The sequence below is a fragment of the Eschrichtius robustus genome, chromosome 20 (assembly GCF_028021215.1).
Source record: "Eschrichtius robustus isolate mEscRob2 chromosome 20, mEscRob2.pri, whole genome shotgun sequence".
NCBI lineage: Eukaryota > Metazoa > Chordata > Mammalia > Artiodactyla > Eschrichtiidae > Eschrichtius > Eschrichtius robustus.
In genome coordinates, this window is record NC_090843.1 from 6,761,803 (window position 1) to 6,777,624 (window position 15,822).

Sequence of the window (15,822 nt, forward strand, 5' to 3'; positions counted from 1 at the left end):
AATGTAAACAAAAAGAGAACAGTTATTTCTACAAAAACTAAATTGAATGCTTTAGAAAAACTCAAAGCATGCCATTTTTTAAAAAAACATCAAATTAGGAATGAGGGAGAGGACTGTAAAATAGTCACAGTGAAAACATAAAAATGAAAAGAGGTTTTGCAATCAGGTTGCTTCGTAAGTATCTAGAATGTCTTGCTCCAACGTTAGGGAAACTGGAACTAGAAACTCCAGGACGAGACAGTGTGTGTGATTTGTGCAGAAAAGGCAATGAGTCCCTCTTTCAGCAGACCCATCAGCGAAAAAGAGGCTTAGAGCTACATCCAAATACTAGCAAATGACAACACATTTAGATATTTTGAGCCAAAGAAAGCATTTAGAGAAAGAATATATCTTTTGTGTGATTCCTTGATTTAACCAACTTTTCCAATGAACTGACCAATAACAATTCCAACCACATTGGGTAAGAATGCACCTACTTGATAAAATAAAAGGCTGACTACTATATCAGTCCCTCCTGATCTAAAAAATTGTTGATACATGAAATCAACTGATGTTAGCTGCCTGGCCCTTCCTGGCCCTTCCTGCTAAAGGCCATGTATTTTGAAGATTGCCAGTGCAGTATATTTTTCTCCCACAACTGACTCTCAAAAGGGCTCTGTCCATAGAGAACAGACTTGTTTGCCAAGGGAGAGGGAGGGTGGGAGAGGGAAGGATTGGGAGTTTGGGGTTAGCAGATGCAAACTATTATATATAGAATGGGTAAACCACAAGGTCCTACTGTCTAGCACAGGGAACTATATTCAATATCCTGTGATAAACCATAATGGAAAAGAATATTAAAAAAGAAGATATATATATATGTGTGTGTATATATATATATATATATATATATATAAAATATGTATAACTGAATCACTTTGTTGTACAGCAGAAATCAACTACACTTCAATTTTTTAAAAAGGGATCTGTCTTCTGGTAAATGCCAGAAGTAATGCCACCCTCACTCAGATCAGCAGAACCTTATCTGAACTTTCTCTCTCTTGCAATAAAGGTGCTAATCCACAACCCAAAGTCTGCCTTAGCAAAGTCTTTACGGAGCAGCCGGATACGGTTGAGACAACACCTAGATGCCAGTCTATAAACTTTATGAAACAATTTCCCTTCAAACCTCTTGCACATGTTTGCCTCCCTTCCCCCACCCTGACTACTTCCCCAGTGCTCTCAGGGCTGAACAAATCTTGCTGCATTCAGGGCAGAGTCCTGTAGTCATGACCCAAAACCTAAAGAACCTAAATGCCTCCTGTGAGGACCACCAGTCAGAAATCTGCTCCGTCCAGCTATAGAATGGACTGGACAAATTTCACAAATATCATGGGCTAGTCAACTCCATCTCTAAGGACATGAAAAGGTCTCTTTTCAGACAACCACCCATCCAGATGGCTGGAATATGGGATAAAAACATTATATCCAGCGATATATCTGGTAAACACCTTTTTTAAAGCTTGAATGAGGCAATTAAAAGTGTGAATCAGAGTGAATCTGTCTTCTAAGCTGATTTACCTTTCCTCGGCTCAGCCAGGCGGCCAGGACCTTCCACATCCAGCCCATATCCACCATCCAGACAAAGTCAGGATGGGGGGGCTGGCGGGAGGGAAGTCCAAGAGGGAGGGGATATAGGTATACATATAGCCGATTCACTTCATTGTACAGCAGAAACTAACACAACATTTTGGAGCAATTATACTCCAATAAAAAAAAAAAGAAGAGGAAGAAGAAGCAACCAGACTCCTCCAGTCAAATCAAACTGAGCTGAATACTAGTCTGTGTTCCTAGATATGTCACAAGTTTCATGACAGTAAATCTTTACTAGTATCTGTGGTAGATTCCAGAGAAGATGAGTTCCTTACAATCCAACAGAAGCTTGTACTGAGCGATTCTATTTTGTCCGGGCTGCTTAAAAACTCAGCAATAAAGGCACTTGACGCACAACAGTTAAAATGGCACAGGGACGCCATTCAGAAAGTGACTTTCTGTTATGACTTATTCATAGAGCTCAATTCACTCTCATTTTGTTCTGCTTTGCACTTTTTCATTTAAAGGTCTCTCTACAGGCACTTCTTACTCTGTAAATCTTAAAACAGCCTGGGTCAAAAACACTCTTACTCTGACCCACTCAGCTCAAGTGACCAGCCCAAGAATACTTAAGCTTGCTTGGGCTCCGTAAACTCCCCCAGGCTGATAAAGCTCTTGAGATTCTAGGGAATCATCTTTCAGGGAGTGGGAGCAGGAACAAGGAGCAGCCCACGCTGAGATGAGATGCATCCACCAAGGCCACCTCCGCCAGACCACTTGGGATGTCCAGAGCTGTGAGAAGTTGGGGAAGCCCCAGGACACACTGATAATGGCCCACTAAACATCCCTATGGCCCCAGTACCTGCTGGGGCACTTGCCTGTGACCCCCAGGCAGAGCTGGTCCTTTCTTCCCAAGTCATGACTCCCTTCCCTGACACTTCCCTCCAGCCCCAAAAAAAAGAAACCCAAGCAAAGGAATAGACCTTTGTCCTCCAGTCAAGGGGAATCATGGCTCCTCACCTCTCTCATTTCGGGAGGGGAGAAAAAAGTCTCTCCACTCCATGCTGCTGGGAAGTGGATCCTGAAATTCCTCTGGTTGCCCAGGTGACCCAGGGGTCCCTTCCTCAAATGATGGACACGGGTGTTCCTGCCCCTGATAGCTCACCCTGAGTTCCCAAGTCTGAACCATCACGTTACTTATTCATTCGGCCAACATATAGATATTCAAGAACCCACCCTGTACCTGACATTAAAGTAGGCACGGAGGATACAGCAGTGAGTAAGACAAATTCCCCACGTTTGGGCAGCCTACAGCCTGGTGGAGAGGGGGGAATCAGTAAACCCATGTGCCAATAAACAAGTTAGCTCATAAAGTTAGCTCAAAAGTAAGTACTACTTTTACTTAGGGCAATGTGACAGAGAGGAATCAGAGGTGTAGCAGGGGCCACTGCTGTTAGGGGGGTCTGGGAAGGCCACCCTGGGAGGAACATTTGAGCTGAGTTGTGATAATGAAAATAAGCTTTTTTTTTTTTTTTTTTGGCCACACCACGTGACTTGTGGGATCTTAGTTCCCCGACCAGGGATTGAACACAGGCACCCGGCAGTGAAAGTGCTGAGTCCTAACCACTGGACCACCAGGGAATTCCCTTTTCTCCTCTTCTCCCTCTCTCCCTCCCTCCCTCTCTCCCTGCCTTTCTCTCTCTTTGGCAAACCTAACTACTCACATATCCATTGGAAGACCATTCCAGAAAGAAGGAATAGCAAGTGCCAATGCCCTGAGAAGGGACCACGTGTTATCTTGTTAGAAGGATGGAAGAAAGTCCAGTGTGGGCAGAGCAGGGCAAGTGAGAGGGAGAGTAGCCAGAGAGAGGGTCTTAGGGGCAGGGAGGGACCCATGGATCCTGGGGGCCTCCTGGGCTGTGGAAGAAGCCACTAGAAGGTTACAAGCAGGGAGTGATCAGGTCTGTGCTTTAAAAAGATCCCTCTGGCTGCTGGGAGGAGAATGGACTCAGGAGCAGAGAACAAGAGGGACTCCAGGCCGGGGACTGGACTAGTTTGGTAACCATGGAGATGGCAAGCTGGGACGAGATTCAGGATTCCAGAGGGAGAGCTGCCAGGACCCTAGAATAAAGACAGCAAGTCCAGCGTCTCTATATACTCGATGACTGTCCCTGTGTGAGTAGCCGTGTACACACACACACACACACATTATCCTCCTTACACACAGTCCAGGGTGGTGGCCCAGACTCCAGACTCTGGAGCCAAAATGCCCAAGTTCAAATTCTAATTTATCCACTTGCTAGCAGTAAAATGTGGTAAGTCACTGAACCTCTCTGTACCCAGATTCCTCCTCTGTAAAATGGGGACAATAATAAAGGTGTCCTCTTAGGGTTGTGGTGAGGATTAAATTAGTTACTGTAGGTAAAGCATTTAGGGAAGAGTACCTGTTACCTAGTATAATTTTTCCTATTACTGCTGTAACAAATTACCACAAATGTAATGGCTTCATTAACACAATACAAATTTATTCTCCTACAATTCTGGAGGCCAGAAGTATGAAATCAGTTTCACTGCGCTAAAGTCAAGATGTCAGCCGGGCTGGTTCCTTCTGGGGGCTCTGGGGAGGGTCCGTTTCTGCCTTTTCAGCTGCTAGAGGCTGCGGCGTTCTGTGGATCCTGGCTGCATCACTCCGACCTCTGCTCCCACCATCACACTGTCTTCTCCTCTGTGACCTTCTTGCCTCCCTCCTATAAGAACCCTTGAGCTTATATTCAGGGCCCAGCTGGATAATCCAGAATAATCTCCCCATCCACAAATCCTCAGCTCTGTTACATCTGCACAGTCCCTTATGCCACAGAAGGTAACATTCACAGGTTCTGAGGGTTCAGCTGCCAATAACTTTTAGGACCATTATTCAGTCCACCACTCGTGATAAGCAATAAATAAACGTGAATTACTATTATTATCATTATCATTGTGATTGCTCCCTCAGCAGCTCCAGAGTATATCCCTAGCCCCCTCCCAAGCTGTGTGGGAGAGAAAGGGATGTGGAAAGACCCCTGTCTAACTCCCAGAAGCTCCCTGAGAATAGGCCCCGAGCCCAAACCATAGCTGGCCATGATGCTGGCTGCATCAGGCAGAGGCCTCAGTAACTGGCTGGTCCCATGAGGGGACTGAGGGGCAGGCAGAAAGCAGATGAAGCAGGAATGTACTCAGAGGCCTTGAGTGGGTCTGAGAGGCGCCCCTGGAGCACAGGCTAAGGCTTCCTGATGGTGCTGTATTCCGTGAGCTCCTCGTGGCTCCTGCTGGGAATGTGGGTGATGAGGTACCCCATGTTGCTATAGGTTGGCTCTTGATCTGAGGTTTCCAAAGACAGAGCTGCATAGGCAATGTCCTCCCTGGGAGAGGGAGCCTGCAATGAAGACGTCCTCGGGGTTAGAGAGGCTGGCAGGAGGCTGTGCCAATGGATGGAGGTGACCTTGGAGGAACCTGGAGAGACAGACCCTCCAGGGCTTCTGGAGTCTTCTCCCTGGCCCCCCAGCTCCTCCTCCCTCCACTCTGCCAGGCACCTTTAGCTCCGGCCACGGCAGAAGACACTCTCCCTCAATTCCATGCCAGGGCAGCACATTTTGCACGGAATTCCAGGTCCCTCAGCCTGTCTGAGTCTCCCCTGCCCAGCATGAGGACCGTGTCTGACCAGGATCTGAGTCTCCCAATGCTAAGACCTGGTGTGGAGGCACTTCAAATGCCAAAAGCACGCAGAGCTCTGCCAGCAAGTCTTTCAATGGCTGCATCTTTGCCCAGCACCCAGCCTCCCACGTGGTGGGGAGAAAGCCGGTCCTCAAAGGAGGGGAAACAGCGGGTCCGGTCTGAGCCCCACAGCAGCCCCACCAAGCACATACCATGGTGACATACTGCACTTCCCCTGCGTTGGCCTGGGCGGAGGAAGAGGACCTCCTGGAAGCCTTCTTCCGGGAGGACCCAGAGTTTTCAGTCTGCTGCAGGCTCAGGTTTGCATAGCTGATGCCCTCCAGGGGCTGAAGCACCTAGGAGAGGAAACACAGGTTCTTCTTCCACAGAGGGACGCGTGGCTCTCTGCTCCCCTGGGACCCCCTCTCCCAGCTCCCTCTGCAACCCCCATCTCCTCTTAGTCTCCCACACCTCCCCCTCCCAAGCCCTCCTCCCTTCTGGCTGATTCCAGCATACGACCGGGCCCCTTCCCCGGCCCTTGCAGCTGGGCCATGAGCATGTGGACACTTGGGCACAGGGCTCGTCTGATGCATTTGGACCTTGGTGCTCCTGGGATATGGAAAATAAGGAAGTGAGGGAAAGGCGTCTGGTGTCTCTGCTCTGACCTCGGGGACTCTCTTACCTGCTCTGGGGATATCCCAGCAGCTAAAAGACAAAAACAATCAGAGTTAGAAAGCCCATCCAGAGGCTCACAGGCGCCCTCAGGTCTGGGAAAGAAAAGAGGTGAATTAGGCTTCGGGCTCAGAGAGAAGAGACCTGGTTCTAATTCTGATCCCTCAGATGAGAACTAAGGAGACCTCAGCCCATCTATTCCCCACATCACAGAACTGTGCGATCAGCTGCTCAGGTGGCCCTGCCAATTATCAGCTCCCCTGGGATTAGGCTCAACCTAAAACTTCTGCTGGGATTCTGCCTGTGACGCCACCATTTCTCCACCTGCAGGGGTCAACTCAAAGTCACACCTACCTTCTCCAGCTATCCAGGCTGTCAAATCCCTCCCTCCCTGGCTCCCAGGGCATTTGATTTATGTCTGTCTCATCACCCTTGTCCCACTGAATTCTGGTTGGTCTTCAGGTGGGATGCGGGCTGCTAGATGGCTAAGCCTGTTCCTCCCACGCCTTCTGGGCACGGACTGTACCAGACACAAGAGGGGCTCCATCAGTACAAGTTGTCCACGCGACGGGATTGCTCGAAGCTGCCCTCTGAGTGGCGTACTCGAGCTGGGCCATCACTGCCTGGACCTACTCTCAGGTGCCCTCTGCTTCCTGTTTCTTTCTCTCCCTGCCCTCCCCCTGCCACTGTCACGCCCCCAGCTTCGGAGACGACAAAGAAACAAGAAGATTTTCCCTATGGTTTTTAGATACTGAGGGGGACAGAAAGTATTTTTAACTTAGGTCACGGACAATACATTGGGGGGAAAGTATGATGAACAGGAGTCAGGCTCCCATCTTTCCAAACTACAAGATTCCCCAGGCTGCAGGGAGGGAGCAGTGTTAAAGACGGTCCCGTGAGCGCCCAGATCCCAGTGGGTTCTGAGAAAGGGAGGAGGGGCAATTAATGTGAGAATGTGGAAGTGGAGCCAGACAGGAAAAGTGTTTGGCCGAGGCCAGACCTCGTGATTGACAAGTGCAGACTCGTGAGCCGAGGCCCTTCCCTAAAGGGCAAATATACACAGAACAAGTAGGGTAGCCTGAGAAAGGACTGAAGGGAGGAAGGGCAAAAATAGGAGTGGCCACCAACATTCTTGAGAAAACACAGAGAACTGTGTATGAGTGTGCACATGCACATGTGTGCATTCGTGTGCGGGCTATGTTGTGTGTGCATGCATGAACATGTGTTCGTGCATGTGTGTATACATCCGTGCGTGTGCATGCGTGCGTGTGCATGTGTGTGTATGTTTCTCGATGCCCCCATGTCTATTCAGTACCTCCTTGACAGCCACAGGGATTCTACTAAAGTGTCTGGGTACCCTAGGAAGGCTGCCTGCCTAAGGCCATTGCCATCTCTGCCACCAGGAGCCAAACCAAGAAACAGATAGGGAGGCGGAGCAGAGAGGCAAGAAGACCATAGAGGGGGGCTTCCCTGGTGGCGCAGTGGTTGAGAATCTGCCTGCCAATGCAGGGGACATGGGTTTAAGCCCTGGTCTGGGAAGATCCCACATGCCGCGGAGCAGCTGGGCCCGTGAGCCACAATTACTGAGCCTGCGCGTCTGGAGCCTGTGCTCCGCAACAAGAGAGGCCGCGATAGTGAGAGGCCTGCGCACTGCAATGAAGAGTGGCCCCCGCTTGCCGCAACTAGAGAAAGCCCTCACACAGAAACGAAGACCCAACACAGCCATAAAAATAAATAAAAATAAATAAATTAAAAAAAAAAAAAAAAGAAGAGCATAGAGGGATGATCAAGGCAGAACTGAGTCCAAGACCTACTGGGTTCACCTCCAAGCTCCAGCCCCTCAAACTGCCAGCTGCTGCGGCCTTTGGGACGGCACCCCTTCCAGACTGTGCAGGTATTCCCTTGGGCTGATGGTTCCTGGATGGCCATTCTGGCCATCAATCCCACACACTTCCACGCAGCCCAGCCCCAGCCCAGTGTCAGCCAGGTCCCCTCACCTTTCTTCTGTTGTTTCACCATTCTCCAAACCACAAGTGAGGCCACCATCAAGAGAAGAAGCAACACAGCAGAGATGAGGGGCAAGAGGATGGTGACCTTCAGGAAGACACCGCTGGAAACGACAGAGGATTCCCCATGAACCCAGGCTCCCCTCCTGTCTTTGGCCTCATCCCACCCACCTGGGAGCAGGGACAGCCACTCGCCTTGAAACCTTTTGACCTACAGGCCTGAGGTTTCCAGTCTGGGAACCCCTACTCCCAGGTGCCCTCAAAGATGGTTTAAAAAAAAAAAAAAAAGAGAGGAGGGTTCCACAAGGTGTTTCAGTGGGTCTAGAAGCAAAACAGAAATTGTATGGCAAAGGCTCTGATAAGGTCTCCCTGCTTCTAAGCTTGCCCCCTGTACAGGCTGAGCAGTATCCCTCATCCAGTAATTCATATTCATTCAGAACTGGAGAAGGTGACCCATTGGGAAATAAGATCTTTGCAGAGGTTGTCAAGTTAAGACGAGGTCGTACTGGATTAGGACGGGCCTGAAGCCAATGACTGGCGTCCTTATAAAAGGGAAATGCGGGCACACAGACACAGAGGGAAAAGGCCATGTGATGACAGAGGCTGAGATTGGAGTGATACTGCCATAAGCCAAGGAGTGCTTGGCTTACTGGCAACCACCAGAAACTAGGAGAGAGGCCTGGGACAGAGTCTACTTTTGAGCCCAAAGAAGGAGCCAACCCTGCCGACACCTTGATTTCATTTCTGGCCTCCTGAGCTGTGAGAGCAAGTGAGAGGAGGCCCCAGCATCCTCGAGCTTGAGGGTCCGGAGACAAGCTCTGGCTGGGACCTGGAACTACAAAAGTCCCCCCTTTGGTAGAGTTTGGGCCAAGTGGGCCACAGCATCAGAGCTGGCTTACCCGCTGTTGGAGCCAGGGCTGGTCACAGCCGGGGAGCCACTGGTCTCTTCCAAGCTGACTGGCGCTGTGAACGTGTTGATAGCAGAGGTGGCAGGAGTGGTGGCCGGCACTGCAGTTGGTGCTTGGCGTACGGACCAGGTTACACACTGCTCTGCCTGCCCACCCACCCGCAGCCTTAAACGTGGCTCTGAGCCGGGGGTGGGTATGGGGGTGGTGGTGGGGACCATGGGCTGCCTGAGGAGTCTGGAGCAGGGCCAAGGGAGAGGGCCTGTCGCCTGGACTGCTCATATCTCCCTGGCCGCTAGGAGACTCAGAGCCTCAGAGGCAGGTGGAGCTGGCACAGGTCCAGAGAGGACGTCAAGCAGAACTTGGAAGGTTAGAGGGGGCCAGGCTTGCCTCAGGACAAGGGCGGCTGGAGTTCAGCTGAAATTCAAACACTCCGGCTGCTTATGACAGGGCCTCGGCCAGTGGCCAGTGCCTCTCATCCTATTTATCCACAAGGACAGGAGCAGAATGGGGGCTATCAGCTGGCTGACATACCCCAAATCTGTGACTTCAAAGATCAGGACCAGCCCTGAGCAAAATCATAAGGTTCAGGAAGAGCCTTTACTTGGGGCAAGTTGTAAAGCTTTCACAATGGGGATGGTTACATCTCAGGAATGTTGTCAGGATTGAATGAAATGATGCTGTGCTTTGCAAGTATAACAAGCCTCACTCGTTCCCAGTGTGGTGGAGGCTCCGTTGACTGTGCGCCCACCCCCGTTGTCACAGGTGCCCAATGAGCTGGTGTCACCCGTCCGAGGGTCAGCAGAAGCAGAGCCCGACAGATAAACTTGGTCAAACCAAGGCACTGAGACCCCTGAGCCGACAAGCCCAGAGTGTTTGCATTCTAAAAGGACTTAGGAAGAGAACATCGTTAATCCCAAATGTGTAAATGGCTCATGATGGGATTTCAGGCACCTGGGAATGCAGCCCTTTGACTGTGGAGGCCTTTCCAGACCCCAGGAATTAACCACAGCAGCCCCACTGTGCTGGGTCCTTCCCCCTGAGATGGGATATGGACCAGGGGGTGGGAGCAGCAGCTCTGAAGACCCAGCCCCAAATTCCAGAAAGAGCAGGAACACCTGGGCAACAGGGGTCCCAGGAAAACATTAGCAGAAATTAGGGTCTCCGGGTGAGACCTTCACCTTGACCTCCATGGGCAATAGACTCGGGCACTGACTGTGCAGAGGGAAAAATAATGTGTCGAGAAAGGCTTGATCCCATCCTGGAGGAGGCCCTGGGAGCCACGAGAGCCTCTAAGGGAAGCCCTGCCCCTCCCAATCCCAAGTGGTCTGTGTGGGTTCCATGAGACCTCAGGACTCCCCCACCCTCTGTGACAGTTCACTCTGAGTCACAGGTCACTAAAGAGGGACCCCAGGGACCAGGACAGAGCAGGCCCTGAAGAGACACATCTACACATACACATACTCTTACCTGGGTCAATGGTCACTTTAACTTGGACCCCATCGTCAGTTCCAAATCTCTCAATCCCACACCAGTAAGTGTCTGCATCGTTTAGCCTGAGCTTCTCCATGGTCACAGTGATGGTGCGGTTTTTCCAATTGTCCCTGATGGACGCGCGGTCCTTCTTCACCTCCTTCTCTGCTCCAGTGGTTTTAACAACGAACTTGCAGCTGTGCCAATCAGCTCCTCGGCACCACCACTTCACGTGGGTCTCCAACCCAGGGCTGTATCGACACTGCACAGTCAACGAGCCCCCCTCTAGGCTCCTCATTGCTTTTGGGCCAGTGATGGCAGATTCTGGAAAACACGAATCCATGTACCTGTCACCTCCCATCCTGAGGGCAGGGCCACAGCCTCCTGCATCGTGAATAGTTCCAATAAACCCAAGGTCCTCATGAGTTAAATAGCAGTCAAGAAAGGAATATACCTTACACGTAAAGACCTTTTGTTCTTCAAAATTCTATCAGGTCAAAGCCACCAGGAAAATCCCATAAAAGCACAACTACAGATCTCAAAGAAACAAAAACATGGACACAGAGCAATAATAGCTTCCTGTAGTTCACCCCTCTCCCCTTCTCTGTGGTCAGTAAGTCTTTCTATTTCCAGCAATGTCCTTTTGCAACCTTCTCTGTGTTATGCTGGTCTGGTGGGGAGGAAAGACCAGAGGACCCATTTCCACAGAAGATGACTTTGTACTGATGACCTCAGGAGGTTCAGCTGAAACACCCCCATCACCTAGCCCTGGAGAAACTTCCTAATGGTTCTAATTGTTTCGAGCGGTTCTACTGTAAACCACCCTGGAAGGAACACCTTTGAAATTGACCAAAACAGTGATGTTTTCCCCATGCTGTGGAATCTGTAACGCCCAGATCCCATTTCTTCCCATTGAATTGCTTCGGTTCCTTTGTCAAAAAGCAAATATGTGAGTTCTTTATGGATTTTCCGTTCTGTTCCATTGATCCATTTGTCTGTCCTTTTGCCAATCCATACTGTCTTGAATACTATAGCTTTGCAGTAAGGCAGGTATCATAGAGTAAAGCAGCATTTTCAGATATATATGTTCTTGCTCTTTCTTTCATTTTCTCACCTTTGAAAGATTCAAGATACAGAGAAATGTATCTTTATTATAAGAAAAACAACACTTCAAGCATGATGAAGAATGGCATCAGTGTCAGACCCTGGGAGGTAGTGAGGATCAGGGCAATCTGGAGAGCAAACGCCCCCTGCAGAGGCGTGGCCCCTCCCACTCAGCCCACTGTCCTCATGCAAGAAGCAGGCAGTGTAATTTCAGATCTTTTCATTTTTCTGGAGTAGTCCAAAATCTGGGTTTGGGGTGGAACCTCTCAATTTTAAAACTCTGCCTTATTTAGAAACAACAGCAATCCTGCCTGGGCCACCCAAACCCGTCTGCCGGCAGAGCCTGCTGTCCGGGCTCAACTCAGATCCATACTCATAAGGCAGGTTCTTTCTGTCATTTTCCTTGTGTGTCTTTGTCAGGGTTGGTAGTAGAGATATGCTACTTTCACACAATTGATCTGGCAGATCTCCATTTTTTTGTGCTCTGAGATAAGAACATAAATAGAGCAAAGGAATTTTGGTTTCTTTAGGATCTTAAAAAATTGGCTACAAAACTATCTGGCAAATTCTTCATTGGGGCAAATTCTTTGATTACTTAAATTTTTTTCTCCATGAATATTGACCTATTTAAGCTTTTTTATTGTTCTTTAATAAATTCTGTTCTTTTGTTTTTCCCCAAAAGTTATCTATTTTACAGTGTATTAGCATAAAGTTCTGCAAATATAAAGTATCTTTTAATAATTAAATTTTTCAAACCTATTATAATGACACATTTTGATGACATGTGCTGTTTTATTTTATTGATTACATGTGCCACAAGATTTCCTCTTTCATGTTTTTCCTCCCCCCTTCCTCTTTCTTTTTTCCTGCGTTAAACCATTTTGAGATTTAGTTGGTAAATGTTACTGTTTTTAGTTTTAAATTATTAATTTCTCATAGATATAATTTTATTTCCTTGAGATTACCACGTATCTTTTTCTAATTTGCTAAGTTTAAAACTGTGATAATTTTCTTCCTTTCTAAAATTAAATAAAGCGTGTTGAAGACTAAGTATTTACTTTTGTCCACTTTTAAAGTTAAGATATAATTCACATATCATAAATTTTACGCTTTGAAAATGTATACTTCGGTGGGTTTTAGGATATTCACAAAGTTGTACAACCATCAACTCTATCCAATTCCAGAATGTTTTCATCACCTCAGAAAGAAGCCCTGTACCCATTAGTAGCGACTCCTCACCTCCCTCTTCCCTGAAGCCTCTGGTGACCACTAATCTTTCTGTCTCTATGGACTTGCCTTTCTGGACATTTCATTCTTCTTTCTGTCTCTATGGACTTGCCTTTCTGGACATTTCATATAAATGGAAGCATACAATATATGATCTTTTTTGTCTGACTTCTTTTACTTAGCATAATCTTTTTAAGATTCATCCATGTTATAACATGTGTCAATATTTCATTCCTTTTTCTGGCTGAACATTATTCCATGGTGTGGATCTGCCACATTTTGTATATCCATTCATCAGTTCATGACATTTGGGTTGTTTCCACTTTATACATCACTTTGGAACACTCTAAAAGTGCTTTTCTTATAAAACGAAGCATGAATCTATCCTATGACCTAGCAATTTCACTTCTAGATATTTATCTAAGAGAAGTTAAAAACAAATGTCCAGGGGCTTCCCTGGTGGCGCAGTGGTTGAGAGTCTGCCTGCCAATGCAGGGGACACGGGTTCGGGCCCTGGTCTGGGAGGATCCCACATGCCGCGGAGCGGCTGGGCCCGTGAGCCACAACTACTGAGCCTGCGTGTCTGGAGCTTGTGCTCCGCAACGGGAGAGGCCACGATGGTGAGAGGCCCACACACCGCGATGAGGAGTGGCCCCCACTTGCCGCAACTGGAGAAAGCCCTCGCACAGAAACGAAGACCCAACACAGCCATAAATAAAATAAATAAATAAACCCAAAGTTTAAAAAAAAAAAACAAACAAATGTCCACAAAAAAGAATTTTTATCACAGCTTTATTTATAATAACGACATATTAGAAGTAACTCAATGGAGTGGGAGGTTGGGATTAGCAGATGTAAGCTTTTATATAGAGAATGGATAAACAACAAGGTCCTACTGTATAGCACAGAGAACTATATTCAATATCCCATGATAAACCATAATGGAAAAGAATATATTTTAAAAGAATGTATATATATGTATAACTGAGTCACTCTGCTGTATAGCAGTAATTAACACAACATTGTAAATCAAAGAAAGAAAGAGAGAAAGAAAGGAAGAAAGAGAAAGGAAGGAAGGAAGGAAGGAAGGAAGGAAGGAAGGAAGGAAAGAAGGAAGGAAGAAAGAAAGAAAGGAAGAGAAAGAAACTGAAATGTTCAACAGGGGAACAGATAAACAAATAGTAGCATATTCATAGTAACAGCATAGTACAGAATAATAAGAAGGAGTGAATTAGTGATACACAAAACAACGTGGATGAATCTCAAAAACACACTGAGTGAAAGATCAAAAGAGAATAAACTTCATGATCCCGTTTATGCCAAGTTCTACATTACGCAAAATAACCTTTGGTGATAGAAATTACAACAGTGATTCATGGGTGGGGGAAAGATTGGGAGGGACACTAAGGAACTCCAGGTGAAGGAAATGTTCTGTATCTTGATAGGCGATACAAGTTACACGAATTTGTCAAAACTCATAGAATTATACACTTAAGATCTATACATTTCACTATATGTAAATTATACCTTAATTTAAAAGACTCTTATGCGATGCATCTGGAGTTATGCTTAAGGACATTTTATAGCGTTAAATGTATCTATTAGAAAAGTAAAAAGGACTTGAATTTAATAAACATATATTTCAGAAGTTAAACAAAAAACAGAAGGAGGAGTAGGAGGAAAGAAGAAAGTAGAAGAAAGGAAATAATGAAGTTAATACAAATTAATGAAGTGGAAAAAATCATATAATAAGGAAATCAACAAAGCCTAGAGTTGGTTAAAAATAAATAAATAAATAACCCTAATTAGATATTCATTACAGAAAGAGAGAGGTCTAAATAATGAATATCAGGAATGAAAATGGGGACATCAGTACATATCCTGCACACATTAAAAGGATAATAAGGACTTCCCTCGTGGCACAGTGGTTAAGAATCCGCCTGCCAATGCAGGGGACACGGGATCGATCCCTGGTCCGGGAAGATCCCACGTGCCGCGGAGCATGCGCCGCAACTACTGAGCCCGCGCGCCTAGAGCCCGTGCTCTGCAACAAGAGAAGCCACCGCAATGAGAAGCCCGCGCACCGCAATGAAGAGTAGCCCCCGCTCGCACAACTAGAGAAAGCCCGCGCGCAGCAACGAAGACCCAACGCAGCCAAAAAAAAAAAAAAAAAGCTAACGAGGATAAGGCAATAATAGGATAGGATAATAAAAGGATATCTAGATAAGATTATGGCAATAAATTTGAAATTTTTTGGAATAAACAGATGCCTAGCAAAAATAATACAATATGCTAAAACAACACAAAAAGATATAGAAATCTGAATAATCTTACAACTATTTAAATAAATTAAATCCATTATTAAAAACCTCTCCAAAAGAAAACTCGAGACTTATACAGCTTCAATGGAGATATCTATTTACTAAACATTGAAGGAAGAAATAATGTCTACCTAATGTCTACCTACTTTAATGTCTACACAAAAAAAATTCTGAAACAAAGGAAAGGAGGATGCAATCCCAAATCCATTTAATGAGACTGGCATAATCTTGATGCCAAACCCTGACAATGGCAGTGCAAGAAAGAAATATTATAAGCAAATATCACTCATGTACTTAAGTGCAAAAGTCTGAAATGAAAAACCAGCAAGCTGAATCCAGGGAACCTTTTTAAGATTCATGCATGTTATAACATGTGTCAGTATTTCATTCCTTTTTATGGCTGATGACTATTCCATGGATCTGCCACATTTTGTATATCCATTCATCAGTTCACAACATTTGTTTTTCCCACTTTACACTAAGATCCCACATGCCGCGAGGTCAACACCCATTCATGGTTTTCTAAACATTCTTAGCAAATTAAGAGTAGAACTTGCTTTATCTGATAAAGATTATCTATTAAAAACCTCAGCAAATACCACAATTAATGTGAGACATTGGCATATACTTTATAATAATGTGTTAACCTGGACATTGATCCTGTATCCACTTTTCTGTACATGTGCTGTTTTCTGAAATTCTGACCAACGTAGTGAGACATGGAAAAATATAAAATATATAATTATTGGGGGGAAATAATAACAGTTAGAGAAAATTTTTAAATCTTAAGTTTAAAAGGATTTTCATTTATAATGGAATTCAACAGAGTGGCTAAAGACACAATAAATATAT

At 46.3% G+C, this 15,822-nt stretch overlaps 2 protein-coding genes across 2 annotated transcripts in view; one reads left to right on the plus strand and one right to left on the minus strand.

Annotated features, from left to right (window-relative positions):
- The window catches only part of RAB37 (RAB37, member RAS oncogene family), a 71,407-nt gene that overhangs the window by 17,087 nt on the left and 38,498 nt on the right, over positions 1–15,822 (plus strand). The gene's annotated exons all lie outside the window — the stretch shown is intronic.
- LOC137754939 (CMRF35-like molecule 1) lies at positions 4,808–10,661 on the minus strand. Its single transcript, XM_068530890.1, has 6 exons — positions 10,316–10,661; positions 8,840–8,903; positions 7,932–8,044; positions 5,945–5,967; positions 5,475–5,618; positions 4,808–4,984 (listed from the first exon to the last, which is right to left on the minus strand). Exons 1-6 carry the CDS (start codon positions 10,659–10,661, stop codon positions 4,829–4,831), a joined length of 846 nt encoding a protein of 281 aa, XP_068386991.1. The 3' UTR covers positions 4,808–4,828.

Bases quoted from the DNA above. Each gene is read 5' to 3' on its own strand.
- LOC137754939 (XM_068530890.1), bottom strand. From the start codon at position 10,661: ATGGATTCGTGTTTTCCAGAATCTGCCATCACTGGCCCAAAAGCAATG. The intron at 8,904-10,315 runs GTAAGAGTATGT...ACACGTTCACAG, and splicing joins TAAAGTGACCATTGACCCAG to CGCCAGTCAGCTTGGAAGAG. The intron at 5,968-7,931 runs GTGAGGGGACCT...TTTGTCTTTTAG, and splicing joins GGTGAAACAACAGAAGAAAG to CTGCTGGGATATCCCCAGAG.